The 24,178-nt window shown below is 33.0% G+C and overlaps 1 protein-coding gene across 1 annotated transcript in view; it reads right to left on the bottom strand.

Moving 5' to 3' along the window:
- LRP1B (LDL receptor related protein 1B) overlaps positions 1 to 24,178 on the bottom strand; it is a gene marked incomplete at both ends in the record, with an annotated part of 1,860,945 nt that overhangs the window by 186,134 nt on the left and 1,650,633 nt on the right. The window contains 5 exons of the mRNA XM_079710778.1: positions 13,631 to 13,750; positions 15,167 to 15,286; positions 15,402 to 15,518; positions 19,161 to 19,254; positions 23,742 to 23,890. Of these exons, the coding sequence (XP_079566904.1) occupies positions 13,631 to 13,750; positions 15,167 to 15,286; positions 15,402 to 15,518; positions 19,161 to 19,254; positions 23,742 to 23,890 (600 nt within the window). The remainder of the gene's footprint in view (positions 1 to 13,630; positions 13,751 to 15,166; positions 15,287 to 15,401; positions 15,519 to 19,160; positions 19,255 to 23,741; positions 23,891 to 24,178) is intronic.

The following is a 24,178-nucleotide window of genomic DNA, read 5'->3' on the forward strand; positions in this document are numbered from 1 at the left end:
CAACCAACTTGATCTAAGGATATGTATAGAGCACCCAACAACAGCAAAATATCCTTTCTTTTCAAAGGAACGTGAAATCTTTATCAAAATAGACTAAATCATGAACAATAAAAGATGTATCAATAAATTTTAAAGAATTCAAGTTAAGTAAAGAAGAAATTCAAATTATGAAAAGTACGTATTCCAGCCACCAATGGAATTAAATTATAAACCAAAATATCTAGAATATCCCCAGTTACTTGGACACTAAATAACACATTTCTAAATAACCCATAGGTTGAAGAAGAAATAAAAAGTGAAGTTAAAATGTACAAGTTAGAAATGAATAAAAATACAACATATAAAAATGTGTGGGATGGTGCTAAAGCAGTATTTAGGTGCACATTAAAAAATGAAACACCTATATTATAAGAGAAGAAAGGTTTCAAATCAGTGACCTCAGCTTACACAATAATAAACTAGAACAAGAAGAGCAAATTGAACCTAGAGTAAGGAGAATAAGAGAATGAAAGGACAAGGCATAGACTACGAAAATATATTTGCAAAACATTTATCCAAAAAATAACTTGGATTCAGAATATATAAGAATTTGCAGAATTCAATAATATAAAAACAAACAATCCAATAAAAACATGAGAAAATTATTTGAATACATACTTCACCAAGGAAGATATACAGACAGCAAATATGCATGTGAAATGATGTTCAATATCATTAATCATTAATGAAATGCAAATTAAAACCACAATGAGATACCATTACAAATCTATTAGAATGACTAAAATTTAAAAGTATCAAGTATTGGCAAGGATGTAGAGGAACCTGGAATTCTCCAATACTGCCAGTGGGAATGGTAAAATAGCACAACCACTTTGGAAAAGAGTTTGATACTTTCTTAAAACGTTTCTTAAAAAGTTAAGCATACGCTTATCATGTGAACTAGAAAAGAAAGCATGTATCCATACCAAGACTAATACAAGAATGTTCATAGCAACTTGATTTGCAATAGTCTAAAACTTGAATCAGGGGATTAAGAGGTACAAACTATTAGATAGATATAAAATAAGCTACAAGAATGTATTGTACAACATGGGGAATATAGCAAATATTTTATAATAACTATAAATAGAATATAACCTTTAAAATTGTGAATCACTATATTGCATACCTGTAATTTATATAATATTGTACATCAACTATACTTCAATTAAAAAAAACCCTTGAACTGACCCAAATGATCATAAATGGGTAAACAGATAAAAAATATTATATTTATCCATACAATAGAATTCTTCACAGCAATATAAAGGAATGAACATTCAATACAACCATCAACATGGATAATCTCAAAATAATTAAGCTGAGTGAAATAAGCCAGACAAAGTTAATACATACTGTATGACTCCAGTTTTATGCAAATGTACACTAATCTACAGGGGCTGAAAGCAGGTAATAGAGGCAAGGCAGGAAGTGGGGTGAGGGAGAGGTATTGCAAAGGGAAACAAATTTCTAGGGGTGATAAACATGTTCATTATCTTGATTGTGGTGAGGATTTAATCACCTGTTTAACCTGTTAAACCTTATCAAACTGTCCATTTTAAATATATGCAGTTTATTGTATGCCAATTATACTTCAATAAAGCTGTTAAACAGGACTCACAGGGACGTGTAGTGAATATACAGAATTGTGAATCTAAGATTTCCTGGATACCATATAATATGTACCTGAAGATTCATACTAGTCATATTCTCTTTAACATTTATTAATACACTAGGCATTGTTCTCTTAAGTCACCAACTCTCTGATATTAACTCTACGTTTTATTTTTTCCTCTTCTGACAAAAAAAGCAAGATTTCACAGAGCCATTTTATTGTCAAAAAATTTCATAGTATTTATTTAAATTTTATTTGTTCCCTTCTGTCTCCATTACAGAATGTGTAATTGTTTTAGCCTGTGTCAATACTAAATATGTAGCAAAAAGTTCTGAAAAAAGGGACAAAAAATATTTTCTGTGGGTCTATTATGTACTTATACATCTACTAGGTACTCATATACCTTTATTTCTTTTAACCCTCTCATCAGCTTTCTAAGGACAAAAGTATTATAACTGTTTACAAATGAGGAAATAGTAGAGACCTGAAGAATCTATCCACTTAACGAATTTTGAAATCAAGAATGGAGCTCTGTTGCTAGTAACACCAGAGTTTTAGGCTCTTTTCAGAAAGCTGCCTGATTGTACTGCCATAGCAAACTTTCTTCCTACAGAGAGGAGGCACATCTCACTGTACAAGTTTGACAGAACATGTCAGTGATTCTCTATATTGAAATTCCCTTATAATTTTAGCCAACTTTGTACACTAATCAAGCCCCAACTATTGAATTGATCAGGAGGAAAAGCAGTTCTTCACAAATATGAAATAAAATACATATAAACTCAAAGAAAGAAAACTAGATTCCCAAAGTTCAGGTTTAGGGGAGAAAGGTATTATATTCAGTTGAACCAAATAAAATCTGTATTTTTAAAATTTCCTTCCTTCACTCGTTCCTCAAATGTTTATCTGTGCCAGATTCTGTACTAGGTACTGGATATATTAGGGATTAGAAAGATACATAGATCAAGCCCTCCTGGAATTTATAATTTGGCAAGGGAGACAGTAGACTTCATTAGAACCTTTAAAAATGCAATAACATAGAAGCAGTATTAGAATACAAGAGTGGGCATACAGCAATGGAGAACAGGAGATACTCAGCACATATATAATTAAAAATGCTGCATACTGTTCCATAGATCTTACCCAAAGCATAGAACCTGGGAAGGTTTCAGGAGAGAGATATACAGCTGATGAATAGAATGGAAAATAGAACACATGCAGAGAGATTAAAGAAAATGAAATTATTTTGGCCTGAAGAAGGATGTAAAAAAACTTGAATCCTTAAACAAAGGACTTTAACCCAAAGCATAACGTTTGGTTATTCAATATTTCCACTGGAAATATTTTAAAAGGAAAAAAAATAGGCTTAATTTATAGTGTGATTCTAGCATATTACCTAGACAAAGAGGTCTTTTTGTTGTTTGTTTGTGTGATTAGGAATGATACATGTGGCCCTAGTAAAGTAGGTGAAAACCAGAGGACCTCTAATGATCCTTTTCCTTTGAAGATTCTATGAACATCATAACAATATACGCACTCTAGATGAAACCGCATGGACTTGACGCTTTCAGCTCCATCCTTTATTGTGGTTTAGAAATGCATTCCATGTTAATTCAGCAGCATGGTTAGTGAACACTTTCCATCTGTCAGTAAGATGCTGAAAATTACTAAGTCACAGCATTGAGCCAAAAAAATGAAACTGGGTGGATGAATAATTTTGTACTATAAAGAAGTAGTAAATTCCAGCTGTGAAAACCAAATAGCGCAAAGAAAGCTCTGGGATTTAAGACTGGTACTGCCATCCCATTACCCCACACCTGATAGTGTTTGAAAAAGAGTCATACCTTTAGTCAATTTACTTTTGTCTTAACTGTTCCAAACTAGAGATTTTAGCATGTTCATTTCTTGCATTTGTTTCAGTGCCAAAAAATACAGCATGCAGTGCCAAGACTTTTTTCCAGAAAAGAATCTAGATAATTCATGCCCAGTGATTAATTACCAAATTTCATAAAATAAGAAAAAAATGCTTTCTTATATTAAAGTTTTCAAAAAATTGGAACAAAGCACAGTGTCAATAACCTTCACTTCTGCATGGTGAAAGTTTTCACAAGTATACTAAGAGTAATACTAGCATGAGCAAATATTCTCTTCTCAGTACTCACTTGTATTTTAATCTATTTTAATAATAGTTTAGTCATCCAAAATTAATAACCATTGATAACAATAATTCTAGAATTCATTTTATCTATTAATAGATCCTCTGTATTACTTACGCTTCATTTAGATTGGTAGAGACTTTTGAATAAGAATATAATGAAGATACCATTTTTAAAAGCACTGTTGCAGTTCCTTAAATGACTTGCATTATGCATAGAGTTAGACTCTGAGGAATGTCACCATTTCCTGAAAATACTCTTTGTACGTACCTACAGCAATTTCATGTATTTATAAAAGCTTCAGGAAGGAGAAAATGCATGATCTAAAAAATAAATCTATATACATGTTCATTCATTCTGTTAATCAAGTGGAGGACAACATTTTCAAACGTGTGACCTGGCAAGCTGTGGATCACGTACCAGATGGCTCTAACAGTGAATAAGCAGGGTGTTACATAGTATTGACTGGCTGCTGAGAAGGTTATCCCCTGTTCAGTTCTCTTTCATTTTTTCTAGTTGCTTCATTATGAAAAGTTTGGTCATGGGAAAATAGGGCTTTGCTCAACACTCACTAATCTCCCTTTTTAACAAAGAGAGAATTGGATTTTGTTAGGCTAGTGTCAAACTAGAATTGTGTCAAGCTAGAATTTAATGACATTGTTTTGCTTTCAAATTGACTATAGACAAGGCATCCCTTTATTGTCACTCCTACGCCCACTATTAGTGACAATGTTATTAAAAAAAATTCTATTTAAGTATGCATTTTTTTCTGATGACATTTATCCATTCCTATTTGTCTAGGATCATTTGTATCTGCATCTTAATTCCTTGCCTTACTGCAAATTTAAGCCAGGTCAAGGAAGCTCTACTGAGTAATGGTTAAGTGCATGGGGCTGAAGACATCTCCTGTGGAACCAAATTCTGCTTACTCATTTTCTACCTGGGTAATCCTGGGAAAATTACTTACACTCTCTGAGCCTTATATCCTTACTTATAAAATAGGAATAATGATAGGTATACTCTCTCACATAACATCCTCTCTCGTAGGATTGTTGTGAGGATTAAATGATATAATCCACACATAATTCACACAAAAAATCTAGCACAATGCCTAGCATGATGAGCTTTCAAAACTATCCTTATTATTAGACTTTGAATTCCCTGAGTATATATAATGGCTTACTTAACATTTTCAGTAGATGTTTATTAATTTTTAAAATAAATGAATGTTATAAAGATACAAAAATCAAGCTTAGTTCTACAAGTAAAATATTAAAAAGGAAACAAGTAATATAATCTGGGCCCAAGGTATGTCGTAGGATGAACTGATTGTATCCAGAGATTTTAAAAGTCCTGGTGCTTTCCTCTGCAAAGAACAAGGGTGCTGATATGAGAGCCCCTTGAAATGCAGCCTTGTGCATAATTTTCAAATTCCCTGTTGGTAATACCAATATCCATTGGTAATATCTCTTGGCAATACCAGGCTTTTAAATTACATGTTCCCAATAATAATTTTAAGAAATATTGATATCGGCAGCTCCGCAGCACTGGACAGCAGGAGCTTATCCTGCCTACTGATGAAGCAACAAAAGTTTCAGGCTTCCTAACTGACATTTACAGGGTGCCTTCAAGTAGTGAGCGTCGTGTGAGGATCTAGAAAGCATGATGAACAAGACAAACACAAAACCAGGAGACAGAAAGAAATCGACTACGAGAAAATGGCACTATTTTGTAGCAACTCAATCATTAGTATCTGGTCATATCTGAGAAGTAGCTATGGAGGAATAACTTTCTAATCTTTCTTGCTGAAACTGGATTGGGAGCTGTGTTGTGGAGGAAGGTGTGCTCATCACTGGCCTCCCCAGAGCCTACCCATCCTCCATATGGAGCCCTACCTCCCACAGAGTCTACCTTGACCTCTGCAACCACAGTCACTGAAGCCTAGTCATGGACTAGTACAGGATGTGCCACGTCTTTATCCATGATCAGCTTACGGGTCCTATTTCTCTGAACAGATTGTAAGCCCTTTACAGGAACAAATTAGGCATTATGTATTCCTCCTTAACATATAAACACAGCATATCTTCAAGTGATATTTCCTAAATGAAAGAGTGGAACTGGGATAATCTTGCTTTGAGAAGAGAAAATTGAGAGGGAACATAAGGATGTTAAGAGTATTTCTCAAGTGCAGGGAGGATTCTTTATATGAAGTGTATGTGCATACAGTCTGCAAGTTAGGAAAGTTTCTTAAACGATATGCTTTATTTCTCCATTTGTAAACTGCAGCTACTAATAGGGTTATTAAAAATTACATGGGTTAATACATATTAAGTGCTTAGAAGATGATCTGGGACATAATGATTGCTCGAATAAATAACAGCTATTATTATTAAGCATGCACTTTCATGTACATGATGGTGAGCTTTCTACTGAGAAACTTGGCTTAAAACAGCAGCGTCAGGGAAATAGTTATGAGACACTGGAATAGATAGTCAAAGAAACTGACAACACTGCTCTAAATCTACTTTAAAAAAAAAAAAAAAAACAAGTAAGGCCTTCCGTGGTGGCGCAGTGGTTAATAATCCACCTGCCAATGCAGGGGACACGGGTTCGAGCCCTGGCCCGGGAAGATCCCACATGCCGCAGAGCAACTAAGCACGTGCGCCACAACTACTGAGCCTGCACTCTAGAGCCCGTGAGCCACAACTACTGAGCCTTTGTGCCACAACTACTGAAGCCCACGCACCTAGAGCCTGTGCTCTGCAACAAGAGAAGCTACCCCAATGAGAAGACCACTCACCGCAATGAAGAGTAGCCCCTGCTCGCTGCAACTAGAGAAAGCCTGCGCACAGCAACAAAGACCCAACGTAGCCAAAAATAAATAAATTATATATATATATATATTACTTTAAAAAAAAAAAGTAAGAAAGATCCCTCTCTGTCTGAGGGAAGGATGGAACAAATGCTTCAAGTGAAAAAAAAAAAGAAATATTAACAAATCTGATCTGCAATTACCTCTATTTGGATATTATGAAATGGACATGGTAAATCCAGACAGAAAAAAAAAATTTTGTTCATATTTTAAGTGACTGATTCTCAATTTTCTTCCCTCTCAGTAAAATGTTCTTTATTTAAAAAGAACTGGCTGAATTGTCAGGGTACTGAGTTCATAAAATGATTTATAATTACTAGAGGTAGTTTCCTGTACCTCTGTGATTCCCTGATAGTTACCCAGTGAGATTTTTACTGCTCATTGTCTCTTTATACCAAGAATCTTGTGGTTTTAAACATTAAAAGACCAAACTGAAGATCTGAGAATCCGAAAGATTCTCTTCTTGAAGCAGTAATTATCATGGGACTGGGGATACGCTCATTCCAAGAACTCTAAGTTCATCCAAAGAACTTCTAGGATAGGAATCCATAAAGTAACATAACACCTCACCATCTATGAATAGTTTCTAGAAACAGATAGAAATATCCATATGAGGCATCTAGCTTACTGATACACAGATATAATTGTTAAGAGACATAGCTGTATGACCTTTTATAGAAAAACATGATTAATTGGAATTGAGTAATATATTGAATTTTCTAAGTACATTGTGTTCTTAGGATTCAGAAGTTAATTACAAAGAAGACTAAAATATAAACAGATTCGATATTTGATTTTTTAATGTAATATAAGAATATTCAAAATGTGGATCTATAGCTATATATGCTATTAAGTAATATGACATTTTTGCCAGTACTGTTTACTTGGTGATAGAAAAATATTAGATTAATACTTTAGAAATGTCTTCAACAAGTTGAAACAGGTTAGATGTTACTCTTTCAATAGCTTAATTAATTAAAGCTTATAGCAGTTTATAAAAAGTAAGTTTCCAGCATTGTGATATGGATTTTTTTATTGAGTCAGCCACTCAATATTTAATACTCAGTATTTAACACTAATTGTCAATACACTCAATTCCTGAATGATTGATTTTAATGAACTAAAACAAAATACCATACATTTACTTTAACATTAATATTTGATATTAGTATTTACAGCAAAATGGTTACTATAATATTACTGCAGGTATACACATATTCTGTAACTTTTTATTAGTTTAAGGTTAAATATAAATATATGAACTTACATTAGAAATCTTGAGTAAGATAATTCACATAACCCAAATACCATTAATCAAAAATATTATTTGAAAACATATTAGATTTACTTGAACTTTAATAAATAGTATCAGTTTATATTCTGCTTTTTTTCAAATATTAGTCAAAACCCAGTAACTGTGTCAAAAGGGAAATATTTATATGCTGGAGGTTTGTCTCTTTCTTAGAACATAGAATTTTGAAGGGAAGTGTTATACTCATGTGGATAATATGATCCATAGGAATGAGAAATCTCAGTCACAGGGTAGATCCACTCTCTATTTTATCTCTCTAGCCCTTAAATAATATTTTTCATGTCAGTTCTGCTTTGGGTCAAAGGAAACTCGTCATGAAGAATTTCTGTTCATATTCCTTTAAAAATACCTCTCAAGAATTTTGGATTTGAAAAATAAAAATATTAATTAGAAGGTTAAGATTTTAAATGGAAATAAGTAATAATTTACTCTGGCATCCATAACCCAGCAAGAGGTAACAGAGTTTACTGTTTCACATTAAACCCTATGTCACCTCTCTTTCCACTCCCATTATTTCCCACATGAACTCCGAACAAGGAACCATATATGAACAGTGGCCTGATGACATAAAAAATCTAGCCCAGAGGCTTTGCAGCCCAGGCATTGAATCTAACACTGACTGGAGAATAAGTATGGTTATCAGAATCATCATCTATACCACATCTGTCCCCTACATACACATCACAAAGCTAATAAATGTTACAGTCACAACTCTACAATAGGTTAGTTTTTACGCATTACTATATTTTGTCCTGAAATGTTAATGGCTGAAAATGGATAGTCTTTTTGTAAAGAAAGTCTGATACCACTTGGATCCTCAAACTGATCTTAACATATAAGCACAAATCTAAGTTTTCTTAAAGGAATAAACAAAAGTACCTTCTACATAGAGGTGCATTATCAGGTGTTGCTGTTGAGAAGAGGCAATACAATCTTTCATTTTACCTTTCATTCATTAATATACAGTATAATCCTATATACATGGTACTAAACAACATTAAATAACACCTGAAAATATAAATGACAGAATATCCTCTAAGGAAATTGCCAGCCCCAAAGATATGTGAACAGAATCTTATAAACTAAAAGAAACACACATATCTTTGTTCTAAAAGTAGGTAAAAGGAGGCAAATTTTTAAAGTTCTACATTTCATACTTTTTTTTAATACAGCATCTAATATGTAGGCTTCCTATGTACTGCTGTAAATCTGTTATTGTAGGGATTTAAATGTTTTAAGAGATATCTTAGACCAAATGCTAAAGTCTATTAAAAACGGTACAGGTATATAATTGTGTAACTTTCTGTGCAAGTCCTTGTGTTTGAAATATCTTATAATTTAATATGTATTACACTTGCTTTAACTTAAAAAATATTTTTTTTCTTATATTCTCATAGCTTGAGTAACCCGATTCAAATTTCCTCACCAGACATTTAAGGGAGAATAAAAGCAAGCATTGACGGGTTCTGTCTTTTGGTTTGAGTGTGTTCAGTGTCATGCTTGAAATCCAGGCTGTGGAAAGTACAAAGCTACTGTAGGAAGCTCAAGTTCCTTTCACAAGCCCCAGCTAGTGTGATTATAACGACTGCATTAAGTAAAAATAATTAGTTAAGGAGCAGGTTGGTTATAAATCAAGACTGTTCAAAAGCAGCAAATGACTCTGAACCAGCGTGAAAGCAAGACTGTCTTTGATAACACAGAAATGATGTAGGAGAAGAAAGCAGGAAGTGAGACCACAGGGAGGAGCGATGTGGCAGCACAAACAGCTGATTCTAGAGAGTGGAGTGGTGAGTTCATAGTTGACCAGGAAAGCCCAGGCATAAAACTGATGAAAAGAATGTTTCATAGGGATCTAGGGCACTGAGAATCTAAACTATAAAACAGGGAGAGAGAACATAATGGAAAGACATATTCTGGTATCATCTTATGAGAGTCAAATTGTAGAAAAGTTTCAACTCTGTTACAAATAATTATGAATCTAGTACAGATCCATCAAATCCCTAAATGCTCATTTCATTCCTAAAATAGAAAATGGCAGGCAGAAGGTGAAGAAAGTTTGAAACTGAGATTCTTAATGAAAAGCCCAGAGCTGCCACAGTTGGAGTAGTCTACTGATTGTGGTCAGGCATTCAAATGTGGCGCTGGCCCAATATTGTAATGAACAGTGTAACAGCCTTCCAAGAGTAGTTAACATCAATAGTCTAGTAGAAGTGTGTACATCTACGTTTTAGGAAGCTTTCTTTTATTTGGGCATAGAGTGAGGAAAGAATAAACAACCTCAGGCAAAAAGAAATAATTTTATAATAACTATTAACAACTCATAAAACAAAGTTAAAACTACAATCTTCCTTGGTATCCACAGGGGATTGGTTCCAGGATCCCTACCGATACCAAAATCCATGGATGCTCAAGTCCCTTAGACAAAATAGCTTAGTACAGTCGGCCTTTCCACATCTGCTGATGTGGAACCTGTGGATAAGACAGGCCCACTGTATCTTGCTACAACTGTGAAGGTAGCATAGATTTAAATCTATATTTATACAAAAATAGAATTAAAAGGTGTTTTAAAATATTTTTCAATTTAAATCCAAACGTGCCAAAGGTAGCTTTCAGGGACTCAAATACAACCATCTCAAAATCTAGCCATAATAAGATGGGAAACTATGCAGTTAATTTAATTTTTAAATTCAAAGTCTCACCACGACTAGATTACTGGACAAAGACTCCTAAACTATATTTAATCTACATCTATTCAAAGTGATTTCAAAGCCTCCTTATGCTAACCTGGAAATGATTACCATACAATTTTTTACAAATATTGAGCATTAGCTGTTAAATTTGCAAGTACTTGTAAGATCTCAAAAGTTACACTGGGCTGATTGCAATAAACATGTGATATTTTGGTAAATATAAAAATCAAATAATTTTTAAAATATTTGCACATTACTGGTTATTTAGTTCCCTATAGTACATGTGTACTTTGTTTGTGTTAAGTTACTGTGCTCTGTTTTGTTGGGCTTTTCTATAGTGACTGTCTGTCTCTCCCTCTCCTTTGCACGTGTGCTTCTACATTGGTTTTATTTACACAATTTAAAGCAAAACAAACCAAATTGTTTAATTTAGGTCAAGGTAAAACAAACTATAATCCTGGAACTTTAGAACTGACAGAAAACAATCAGATATAAAACTACAGATAAATACAAATACTGGTGCTGAAAAATAAGATGTAAGGGCTAGGTGAACTCCAAGAGTAAAAAAGAATCTCCCCCTAAACTGAGCACTGGGCTAAGAAAGTACAGAAGGCAACTGAAATAAAAATGGGTTGCAAATGGAGGTTTTGCAACAATGAATGGGCCAGTTTCTCAACAGCATTTAATGCAAGTCTACACTACAACCTGCTAGGCCACTTGACATGTGAAATAGTGAAACACATCCCTTCTTCTAGACAAGGCCCATTCTCACCCACAAAGAAACATGTAACTCAGATTCAAATAATAAGGGCTTGGCTTGATAGGGTTAATCTTTAAGGAGTGTTATGTTTCTTTCCCACTCAATAAAGCATCAAACGAGGAACTATCCCACAAGGGTGTTAACAGAATTAGCAAAAATACATGGCATTTCTATATGTATTGAAGACAGAAGAAAGGGGAAAGAGGTGGTCTTTTAGCTCCTTCAAAAATAAGGATTGACAAATGCCATGCTAAAATATGATGTGGAAGAAGTTTCTTTAAATTAAATTAGCACCTGCCCACGGTAACATTTTAGAATGGGTTTAAGATAAATTAAATGGTAACCCTTATTCATCCTTTCCCCCATTTTCTGTATGTATGTATATATTTGTATACTGGTCTGGAACTTAAAGCAATAATTGTGGCTACGAGAATTCTATATAACTATATAACAGAAAATATTTAAATATTTTCTTTTTAAATAGAAAAAATGATGTGGATTCATGCTATGGTCATAGAGCAGAGGCTTTGGTGTCAAATAACTCTGGATTCAAGTTCCAGTTATGCCACTTGTTAGCTGTAGGATTTGGGGTAATTTACTCCTTGGATCTCATTTTCCTCAACCATAAAATAGGGATAATAAGAAGATTAAATGAAGTAATTGCTATAAAGCCTTTAATGCATTTATTGGGCCATATGGTAAACACCACATAAATATTAGGCATTATTCTTATTATGATGATTAATAATTATCAGTTTGAACAATGTAACATACCAAAACAGATAAACCACATCAAAGTGAGGAGGAAGAAGAGTAAAATAGAGAAAAAAAACATTTCATCCAAGAAATTTTTCTGATAGCTAATATAAGTCATTATTCCATGTTGCTTTGGTAAACAAAAATACAAAAGACAAGAGAGCAAAACAGCCAGTAATATAAACTCATCTGCAAAAGTCCTTGATAAGTGTTATGGACAAACTGGTGATGGATGTGGTTTGATGCCTTGTGAATTGATTATGAAGGTCAATCCCACAAAGTGAGAAATGGTGGTTTTATGATACTATAAAGTGATAAGCCATACTGATTGCATGTCCTGAAGACACAGTTATATGGAGACAGTATTAGAAAAAAAACTCTTAATGACATATTGTTGCCTGTGATTATACATATAGCTCATGAATATTGTTCAATATAATGGAATTTCAAAGAACCTAAATGATTTTCATCATTTTGATTTCTCCCAGAAGAGTTAAATAACAGTATGGTGGAATCTAGCAAATGCATTTAACACAATTTTTTCTAAGAAGTCTGAAGTTTCTGTCCTTAGTTTGGACAAACTCTGTCTTTTCTAATCAATTACTAGATTAAATACTTTTTTGCTTCCCCAACAATGCCAAGCTTGGTGCAGTCACCTAAAAAAAAGCCTCAATTAATGCTTCATAAATGTTGATAAAAATGAGTTACACATGACAACTATTACTTTATTTCTGTTTCACTGTTGACATATTCAGGATAGAATCAAATGCATTAAACAAAAATGAACACATATGTTCTCCATTTCTGCAATGTTAAGTAATAATAACTGTAAATAAAATAACTGATCTTAAGTGAAAATATTAATGTTTCAGAAACATGCTAACTTAAATGATTGCTGTCATCTACTAAAACAGAACAGATACCTTTGTTATCTTTTTTCTTTTTCCCCACCATGTTTAAGAATGAACAATAACCATTGGATAAATGAACAATCATATGTATTTAAGGAGAAAAATGAAGCCGAGAACAATATGAAAATAATGTTTTATTGTTTCTATTCATATGTATTTAAGGAGAAAAATGAAGCCTAGAACAATATGAAAATAATGTTTTATTGTTTCTATTCATTAAATGTTAATAGCATGTGCATACGCTAACGTAAGAAGACAGTTTTATCTTACCTTTCAGATCTGTCTTTTTAGAAACAGTTTTGACTTATGCTAAAGCAATACTTAACCCTTCTGCCTTACCCCTCCATGCTTATTCTAAAATAGCTAACCTGAGGTTATTGACTCTGGGGGCACAGAGAAAAAACTTTCGCATGTTAGACCGTAGTTGTATCAGAATTGTGTTCAAATTCATTTCACTATGGCCATCTCAGATGATGATACAAATGCAAGAGGTAGGATCCACCGTCACAAAACACTCACCGCAGTTGGCCTCATCTGATGCGTCTGCACAGTCTGGATCCTCATCGCAAACCCACAGCTTGGAAATGCAATGTTTGGTAGTTTTACACTGGAAATAGTCTGGAGAGCAGCTGTTTTCGGCTTAAGAGGAAAGCATCTATTATTAAAATGTAGCTTTGGACAAGAATAGACATTCTAATTAAAAAACAAATAAAATTTTAAGTTAATCAATTGAAAAGGTATCATCTTTTAATTAATAAGACCCTGAAGGTGATAAATCTTAACTTTTAATTATCTATAGTGTATTCCTATTACCCGTTCCAGTATAAATAAATGAACATATTTCTGCAAATGATGCATTTGATAAAAATCAGAGTTTTCAAAACCACCCCACCTTGATTAGATATCTTGAAACTAATTAAAAAATAAAGGATTCAGGGTCTTTCAAAATAATTTTTTTCAGATAAATAAATTTAAGAATTTATACATAGGCATTTTTGTAAATAGAAAATGACTAAAATCAGAAGATATTAGTGAATGAGAAAAAGAAAGGCATAGAATTTATCAAAACCTCTAGCTGTGTTGAGAGTTTCAGGGAAGAGGTGAACATCTGACTCAAACTATAAACTGCTTCACAAATCTTAGTCAGTTTAATGGATCAGCTTCTAGAATGGATAACCATAAAGAACTGGTACTGACTTTATTCTGAATGTACCATCTTAATCAAATTGCTGGACGACTGCACATTATTTACTAATAAAAGTTTTAGAGAAATAAAATAAAACTTCAGCAAGACAGAAATGTTGACAGCAGTTATGTTGAAAGCTTCAACTTGACAGGTGCTCTATGGTTCAGATCCTGTGTGTGTATGTACGTGTATGTGTGTATGTGCCTGCCTGCCTACGTGCATGTATGTATATGATGTAAACTGTTCCGCCTCCCATTTTATATATATTTATTTTTCATGGGAGATTGAAATAAGAGGTGAACAGAATTAAAATTATTTTACAATTGTCTTTTGAAGTAGCTTGTTAAGATACATTAGAAGGAGTATTACAGTTTTTAACAAGTGATTTTGTTAGGTTATTTTGTCCAGATTTTTATTTCTTATCATACATTCAATATGTTATTATTAAGGAAAAAAATCTCTAATTAAAATGGAGTTGATTTCAAGTAACTAATTAAATCAGCAGAAGAAAATTACCTGCAGCTATTTCATATGGTAAAAAAAAAATCTATATTTTTAAAAAAAGTACCATAATCACCTGTAATTTGTTTTTGCTGCTTCTCTTAAGGATGATGTCGATGAATGCATGTTTTTTCATGTTTGTAATAATCTCCAGGTAGCTTTTAAGTAAAGATCACCCATGTTTTAATTTTCTATATATTTTTATACAGAGTTTCTTAACCGTCCCAATAGACATCTAGTTGGAATTATTTGCCCATCATTGCAGTTATATTTTCCACACTGTATAAATTTATGGTGAACAATAATAATCTTTAGACCAATTTCAGTTGGGAGTCAGAGGTCAGAGTGAAAAGTTGGAGGTGACTTACGACAGTCCCTTTCATCTTCCTCATCCCCACAGTCATCCTGCCCATTGCATCTGAGGTTTACTGGGATGCATTTCTGGTTCTTGTTACACTTGAACTGACCTGAGAGGCAGACGTGTGTGTCTAAAAGAGAGAACAAAAAATGTGGGCTAAAGCCTGTGTCTGAATTTAAATCAGTGCAAACATAATCAGTTAAGAATTAGATTCGTGTTCCTTTGTTAAGAATGTAATCACCTACCACAGTTGAGTTCATCAGAATTGTCCCCACAGTCATTCTCTCCATCACAGATGAAAGCAGGCAGAGCACAGAGCCCAGTTCCACACTGAAATCGGCCTGGCTGACATTTAAATTCCGCTAGAGGAGGAAACATATAGGTATCGTGGAATGACAATCTTAGCTCATGACTTCTTAAACAGAGCTTTTCTGACATTCAACATATTTATTGTATTATTATATTAAACATATCCTAGAGCACAATGTGAATGTCTCACATGCAGAGAGCTATTAGTTTCAGATGTGCAGTTAAGCTTTGAGCAGCTCAGATGGCCTCCAGATTAGATTTTATAAACTAACAGTAAGAAGAAAGATATTAACAACATATAAATATAAATATATATATTTAAAACATTTAAATTTCTCCTCATTTCAAAGACATGGTATTGAGAGGTTAAGTGGCAGAGCACAATTCATTGTAATTTTTTTAAAAAGTTATTCCAATATCACTTAAAAAATTATTTCTTTGATCACTTTGCTGCCTGTAATGTATTAAGAGAGAAACATCTGCCCTCAATACATACTCCCCAGCATTCCTTAAAGCAAATACTTTCTATAACTATCACATTTTAAATCAGAATTATTGATATTTATTCCTATAATCTTATTAATATATAAGGACAATGTCATAACTAGTAAAGATTTTTATATACCATACGTATGTTGTTATAATAAATATCTCCTACATGGTAAAGCAGTTTTTGCTATATTCTTTGAGTTTATTTAAGCAATAATAACAATAAAGTAGGATCTACTGAATATCTACTTTGTATCATGCACTGGGCTAGGTTCTTTCACATATAGTTACTAATTGAATCTCATTATAAACTTCCCACCTTGGGATCACCATGACCATTTTATAAATGAGGAAAGTAAGTCTCATGGATTCTAATAATTCACCCAAGAATATACAAGTTTCAAGTGCCAGAGTTGAAGTTTAAATCCACATTTGACTCTGAAGTCTTCTCACAACTTGCAATAAACACTTATCTTTTCACTGATGATCCTAATGTGTGTTACTAATCACTGATTTTAAGATTAATAGTATGCTGTTTATTAGTTCAAATTGGTCAATCAAACATTAATAAATTATATTTTGAACTTTCTTTGGAAGATAAATTACGCTTTTATAATTAAAATATTAATTAAAATTTTCTTAACATGAAAAAAAAACCTCTCAATTATATGCATGGCTTCCACAGAAGTGAGTTCTAAAATGTTGAATGTCATTTACCTTCAATTTACAACATCTATTAATTAATCACACTAAATGTTTAAACTGGGCGATACTTAATTTTCTCATGATCTAAACATGCATTTCCTCTATTTCCTGTTGCTTCATATACGAGTCCCTTTAATATTTCTTTGCGCATAACTGCTGTTGTATTTTTGAACACTTTATGAACTTATGGTGTTTGGATAGTAATTTTTAGACCAATTTCAGTTCGGAGACAGAAGTAAGAACATTTTGAGGTGACTTATGACAGTCCCTTTCATCTTCCTCATCCCCACAGTCACCTTGTCCATTACAAGTGAGGTTGTCCAAAACTTTTCTGTAAGAAGGGTTGTAAATATTAAAGGAGTTCCAATGTCTGTTAAATAACTAGGAAGCCTAGGTGACCTTTAAATGTGTCTCTAGAATGATCCTTGATGCATTAGAGTGTTATAGGAAATATAATTACAAACTTATGATGCCAGAGAATTCTTGATGCATCACTCAACTATATTTGCATAAATAATATTATTGCAGTTTGAAGGTATATGAACCTGGTATCAAGCTTTTCTGCTTTTTCAGGTGAAATTACAGGTATTGTCAGTGGCTCTCAATACCTGCAAATTTTGATGATGTAGCTACTCAAAAATGAAGTCTAAACACTCAACAGACACACATACATCATTTTCCACCTCACCATGACTCTCAAAATAAAGTGTTATGCCTACAGATGTTCAAGCTGTTAACCCGTCAACTCCAAGAAATAGATCATTTACTAAAAGATCACAGAGATAATGTCACCAATAAAAACACTTAGTATTGGTATTTAACCAGGATAAGCATCATACAGAGACTCTTAGATACCAGATGCCTCTTTGGTTCCCTTCAAAAGACATTAAAGTTATATTTGTTCACCAAATATTCTGAAAGTGGGTAAACTTAAAAAGTGTGTTATACTAAAGCTGTAGTTAATTTTTCATATGAGTTTGGTTACAGCATGAAATTTCAGTCAAGATCAAAATTAAAGCTCAGGAGCTGTAAATATTTTAGAAGGGAGAGCACTGGGTGCTACTCACTTTGTCTGCAGGTCATCATGGGGATAATTCCTCAAAAAACACCTTAGTAAATCTGGGCAGGAAAGGTCATCTTAATATGAGAACTAAAGTAACACAATCATTCTTATTTCTATAAACTACAAAAATAAGTTGTATTTACTTTACTATATCACAGAAGAGTTTATTGTGAGAAAATTAATAAATTTTATTGTGTAAATCTCCATTGGTCACCATAATTTCTTGTTCCTTGATATTTTTTTTTAATTCAGTAACTTAAGAATAATTCAAGCATAATAGTATACCTATGTCATACAGATACTACTCTTCATATATTGTCCATCACAGTGAAAACAAAAACTTTATTAAAAAAAAATCAAAGGGCAATGGACCTTTCAGAAACAGAAAAATAATATTAGAAAAGCAATGACTTTTAAAACTTTTTCCTTCTCACTGAATATATTATTTACTGATTTTAAACATATAAATGAGATATGTGAAAAAACTTCAAATGTTTGATATACTTGGTAGTGACCAGAGAGGTGGAATACAGCTCATCCAAGTAATTATCTAGAGGTCCTAAGTTTGAAACAGCTTTGTAATTATGTGGTGGAAAGTTCTGTAGCAGAAAGTAGCTGGCTTTCACTAAGACAGTATACTTCTTTCTTTAGTGCAAGCCTAAGGATCTTGAACTCAATTGTCAAGACCAAATCAAGGCAACCAACTACTGGGATGTTGAGGGAATTATCATGATTGACTACAAGCATCTTCAAGTTGACAGGACAGTATAAGAGTGACCCATGGAGTGAACTATAAAAGGCTAACAAGGAAAAGTCTGCTGATTGTCCATTACAACCTAGGTTACCAAAGACAGCTTAAAAAAATAGCACCTAACCATGCCAATGATAGTCAAATGTCAAGACATAATTGGTAGTCACTTTAAGGCAACTACTAAGAGCATACTAAATTGACTAACAGCCAACTAATGACTTACATTGGAAAAAATCTGACTTTTAAAGAATTTTCAGTATTTTAATACTGACAGAAAAGTTGAAGGACTGTATCCCTTAAAGTCAAGATTTCAGTCATTGAGTGGCATTCTGAAAACTTGCCCATTTTTGCTTCTGATTTAATGATATCTTAAGTCAAAATCATGCTGATTTTTACTCTCCTGATTGCTACATGAAGAGTTTAGTTATTCTACAAGTAAAAAAAAATTGAGAAAGAGAAAACTAATACAAAGTGCTGATGGTGTCATTGTAGATGTAATAGTGATCAGAGACATACACAAGACATTGCAACAATTTTTGCTGTATTTTTAACTACTGACATAAAACCTTACTGTTTCAATTTTTGAAAGCTATCAGAAGGCAATACTTAAGATCTAGCTTCAATTTTCCAGGTCTGGGATGTAAGGAGCTCTAAATTCTAAATTCCTGCATCTGCCAGTGTACTCACGACAGTCATCTGGTTCGTCAGATCCATCACCACAGTCATCCACGGTGTCACATTTCCACCAGAATGGAATACATTTATCAGTTTTGCAACGAAACTTTGAAAAAAAGGAAAAAAAATAAAGATTAAAGAACACTACTCATATATAATGGATATTTAAAAACTCACTAGGGCAGAGCAGCCTAGCCTACTCTCTTGCTGCAAATGTGAACTGTGGTGGTCTTAGAGCATTCCACAATAGGGAATAAGTGCACAACAAGTAGCAAAATGACCATCCAGGAAAGCACACTGTTCAGGAAAACCTGTTGAGATTTCCTGAGCACAGACAAGCTCATGAATTTACTTATTGTCTACGGCTGCTTTCTCACCACAACAGTTTAGTACTGCTACACAGACCATGTGGTTCACAAAGCCTAAAATAGTTATTACCTGGCCTGCTACAGAAAAATTTTGCTGAACACTGAATAGGGCTAAAAATCATCAGAGATACCAGGAAGAGGTATTGAGTTGAATTCATTTAGTTAATTTGAATTAATTTAACTAATTTAATTAATTTGAATTATTGTTCCTGCTAACTTCACTACTGGCCAACCATACACAGTGACAAAGAAAGCTCAGCCAATCTTAGATCTCAGACCACAAACTTATCCTTTCCTCAGTAACATTCAGTTCCAAACATACCCTCATAAGATAGAGAATCTAAAGAAAATCACACTTTCCATACAGAGAGCACATGTATCTGAAATAGTTGCTGTGAATAAAAACAAGCGATAGTTAAATTTAGTAGATTTCTTCTAGTACTTCAAATTTTTTTCTTCTGAAATTGAAAATATTAGATATTTTCTAAAATGTATTCATTTTCTTTTTGAAGTGTTTTTGCTGTAATTCTCATGTGAGTGACTAAAAGCAAGGTGACATTTATCTTAGCATGTTGCATGCCAGGCAGATTTGTAACACAGAAATATATAACCCAGGTTCAATTTTCTCTAACGAAAATGGATTAGCAAGCTAAAAATTTGTTCATTTAAAATACTGTTACTGTCTTCAAGTAAGACAGACTGTGATGCTAGCCTTTACTGAACCTGTCTGGATATCATGGAGCTGATTCAGGGTAGATTTATATATATATATTTATATTTATATTTTAAATAAGAGAGTAATATTTTTGCCAGTGACACTGTAAGAGGGAATAGAGCACTGTGAATCCAAGGGAAGATCTCCCTGCTCAACTGATTTTCCCATATTTACTTAGCCTGTGGTCATGTTTGTTGTGGTTTTCATAAATTACCAAAAGAAAAGTATTACTTTGATAGATAGTGATTGTCTGGGGATATAAGGCTTACTCTGAAAGCAATTGCCCTGAACATTAAACATTTCCAGTCATTACAGTATATCAAAGTATATAAGTAAGATGATTTCAAGTCTCCTGAGTATATTCAAAGTCTTTCCAATCAAGATTTGAAAAATATCTAAATTTTTAATATTAAAAATATTTTAAATTTTACATATTATTTACACATATTTTTAATTTTACTAAATATTTCTGATTTAAATAAACACCCACTATTGGAATGATAGATGACACAATGATTTTGCTCACCATTTCATTTTTAATAAGGACATAAAAGTGTTTTGAGTTAAGGGAAGGCCAGGGTAAAATATATTTATTATTACTCTTTATGCTAACCCACATTTTATTCATTACTCTCAGAGGAAGATTTCTTCTATTTTGTGTCTGGGCTTTTTTTTTCATACTTAAATACAGTAACTTTAAAAAGATAAATGTTAAACATAAATACAAAAAATTCTTCATGGTAAATGCTCTCCAAGACTAGTATCTTCATAAAATAAATTGCAGACTGCAAACATCACCCACAAGAAGAAGCTATAAAGAAACTCTTAAATGCATGTCTACTAAGTGGATACATGGATAAAATGCAAATCCTACATATAGTGAAGTTTACTCAAAACAGGAAGAGTCTCCACTTAAAAATAAGTAAATTCATTTTAAATTTACTTTTATAGTTTTCTAATTAAAATGATTTAAATGTAATATTTGAAATGATTTGTGCCACAAGAATTGGACATAACCTTGATTTTTACCAGATTTTCATATGTTCATTTCCAATCCTAATAGAATTCTTATTGGTGTGATTTGCCTATTTTGTTAAAAATCAATAATATTTGGGGGTGTATCATTGGCTGCAGTAATTAGATGATAAACCCAAAATCCCTTAGTAAGATAAATTTAAAATGCAATATTTTTATCAGAATTCTTAATGATATGATTCTGAAGTACATAAATTATTCACTTCATTTTAATATCTACCTCACTAAAAATTGTGCTATGAACTGACTTTTCTCCAAGAAGTATACAGTAGATCTTTTTTTCCTCCCATTGTATCAGAAAAGAATTGGAGATAAAATGACTGCATAAACCACAGGACTTACAGGGACAACCACTAATTGACTGTGTTAGCTGAGATGTTACTCTTCGTTAACTTTTTTCTTAAAAATGAGACAAATGAAGTGATAACTGTTTTTTTCAGGAAGTATTGAAAACAAAGATATCTGATCCACAACAGTCTGTTGTTACTGTACTGTCTTGCTATTGTTGATTTTTTTTAATTCATGCAAAACACTATTGGGGGTATATGAAAAATTATAAATATTTTAGTCATGTTATCACTGATACCAAATTGAGAGGTAATTTAGTTATATGAATAATACTTTTCTAGGTTGATTTAAGTTTTCATTTAATTGACTGATCAGACTTTTTGCCTTTGAATACATACAATCCTAGGTTTTTCTATATAATAATTTGAAACATCTTATCCCTTTTATGACTACAGTGAGGCTGATGTTTTACTATCTATGTCCTGCTGTTTGAGGTTTCATCTGTGTGTCAAACATCCTTTGGCTTTACTTTATTTCCAGTCAGCTAATGAGGCTCACCACACTGTAAGGGGCTTAGGCAGGTACCATTTCCACTAAGTTACCTATAGCCTCAGTGCTGGGCCTCAACAGAGTGACCCTGGTCTGCTCCAAATCAAGAGATCAGAGGTTATTTCAGAATAAACCAGAGGTTAAATTGAAAATCTGTCTAAACTAAACAAAATTAACAGAAATTATAATTTAAAAAATTTTAAAGATGTGACTTCTCCCTTAAATTTTACCTCTAGTTTGCTTATTTTAACTCCCATAGTGACAAATTTCTAGTTCTCTAAAAATAATGAATTTTGTTCACATAAATACTTAGGAGAGTATAATTAAAACAACACAGTTGTAAAGAAAAAAGAGACTGTGACCTGTGCTTTCAGCTAGACATCAGAACCTCCTGATGGCAGCTCACACTAATTGCACACATACTCAAGTATATTCTACTTGCACTAGAGGGCTAGGGTAATAACAACAACACTTACTATGACCCAGGAGCTTGTCCCATGTAATCTTCATAACGGTGGCCTGGAAATATTATCATTCCCATTTAAAAGATGAGAAAACTGAGGCATCAAGTAGTTAAGTAACAAAGCCAAGGTAACTCAGCTTATTTAAAGCAGTCAGGGTTATGGTCAAAGTGAGTCTGGCTTCAGAGTCTATGCCCTTAACCACTACACACACTGCTTCCTGGAAGAGGTTGGATCTTTTTCGTTTATATAGTTCTTTATTGTATGAGCCTCATAGTCATAACTTAAGAGGCAAGTTGAGCTAGAATTAGCTTCTCTTTTTGAAAATAAGCACACCCTAAGAGAAATTCAGTCTCTTGCCATGATGTCACTGCTAGAATTGGAAAACCAGCAAATTCAAAACACAGAATTCTAAGAATAAATTTAGTCATGTTAAAAAAAACAAATCACATTTCCAATTTTATTTTAAACAAGATAGTTACTCAAATATAAAAAATTAAATTTTATAATGTCATGTGACTTTTGTCCAAATTTTGAAAGTAATAAAGTCCATGTAACCACCATTAAGTAAAAAAATTAACTTCTGAAATAGCTTCACTGAAAATAACTACATTTTGAAGAAAAAGAGATTTCAGAAGGAAATTATTTAGATCATATAATTTTTCAATAAAAATATCTAGAAAATTACTTTTTACAAACTTACCTTTTCCATATCACTTACTCTGAAGAATGACAGAGAGGTAGAGATGGTGATACAGAGCAGATTATCTAGGAAGATTTTTTTCTTTGTTTAAACTGCATATATCTTAGTCTTAACCCTATGCCTCAATCACCCTGGTATCAGGTCAAATCTCCCCTGATGATTCTGCTATGCCTGCTCATGATTTGCACCATTATTCTGTGTGGATTGGTGTAAGAATGGTTTTCATTTTTGTTTCTGTCTTCCTTTTAACCTCTATGCGTACTTCCTAAATTCACATTTTAACAATATGCATCAAATTGCTTTTCCCTTACTCTGTGACCCTCTCTATAATGTATGGAATGTTTATCTAATGCTATGCCAAACAAAAAACATGATGTTTCAAAAATGGTTTACGTGAATAAACAAAACACAGGCAAAACCTTTATAACAACTTGCTCATACATGCCATGAAATGATTTCTAGACCTCCACTCACCTGACTGGCTGTGCAGTTGGATAAGCAAGTCCTGTTATCAGCTGCAAGATAGAAGTTGGTGGGACATGCACAGGTGTGAGTCTTTCCAGGGGCTAAAAGGCACAGATGACTACAACCTCCATTATTTGTCATACAGAGATGTTTGGAGACTACAGATGAGAAAGAAACAACAACAACAGAATGGGATAATCAAGACCAATAATATAATATGGGATGAGAGATAGGACATTTAAGCTTCATAACTTGTATTTGAATACAACGTTGTAATCAAGAACTCATCAAGATTATAAATATAATTTTATTTTGTTAAAAATTCTACTCATCATCCTATGACATTTATTTTACCATTAAATAATTTTAAGAATGTATCTCCACAATAGCAAGTATTTTAGTAGGAAAAAAGTGTCCATCAGAAAAACAAACAGAGACTAAAAGTA

Source organism: Hyperoodon ampullatus, assembly GCF_949752795.1.
Source record: "Hyperoodon ampullatus genome assembly, chromosome: 8".
Lineage (NCBI taxonomy): Eukaryota > Metazoa > Chordata > Mammalia > Artiodactyla > Ziphiidae > Hyperoodon > Hyperoodon ampullatus.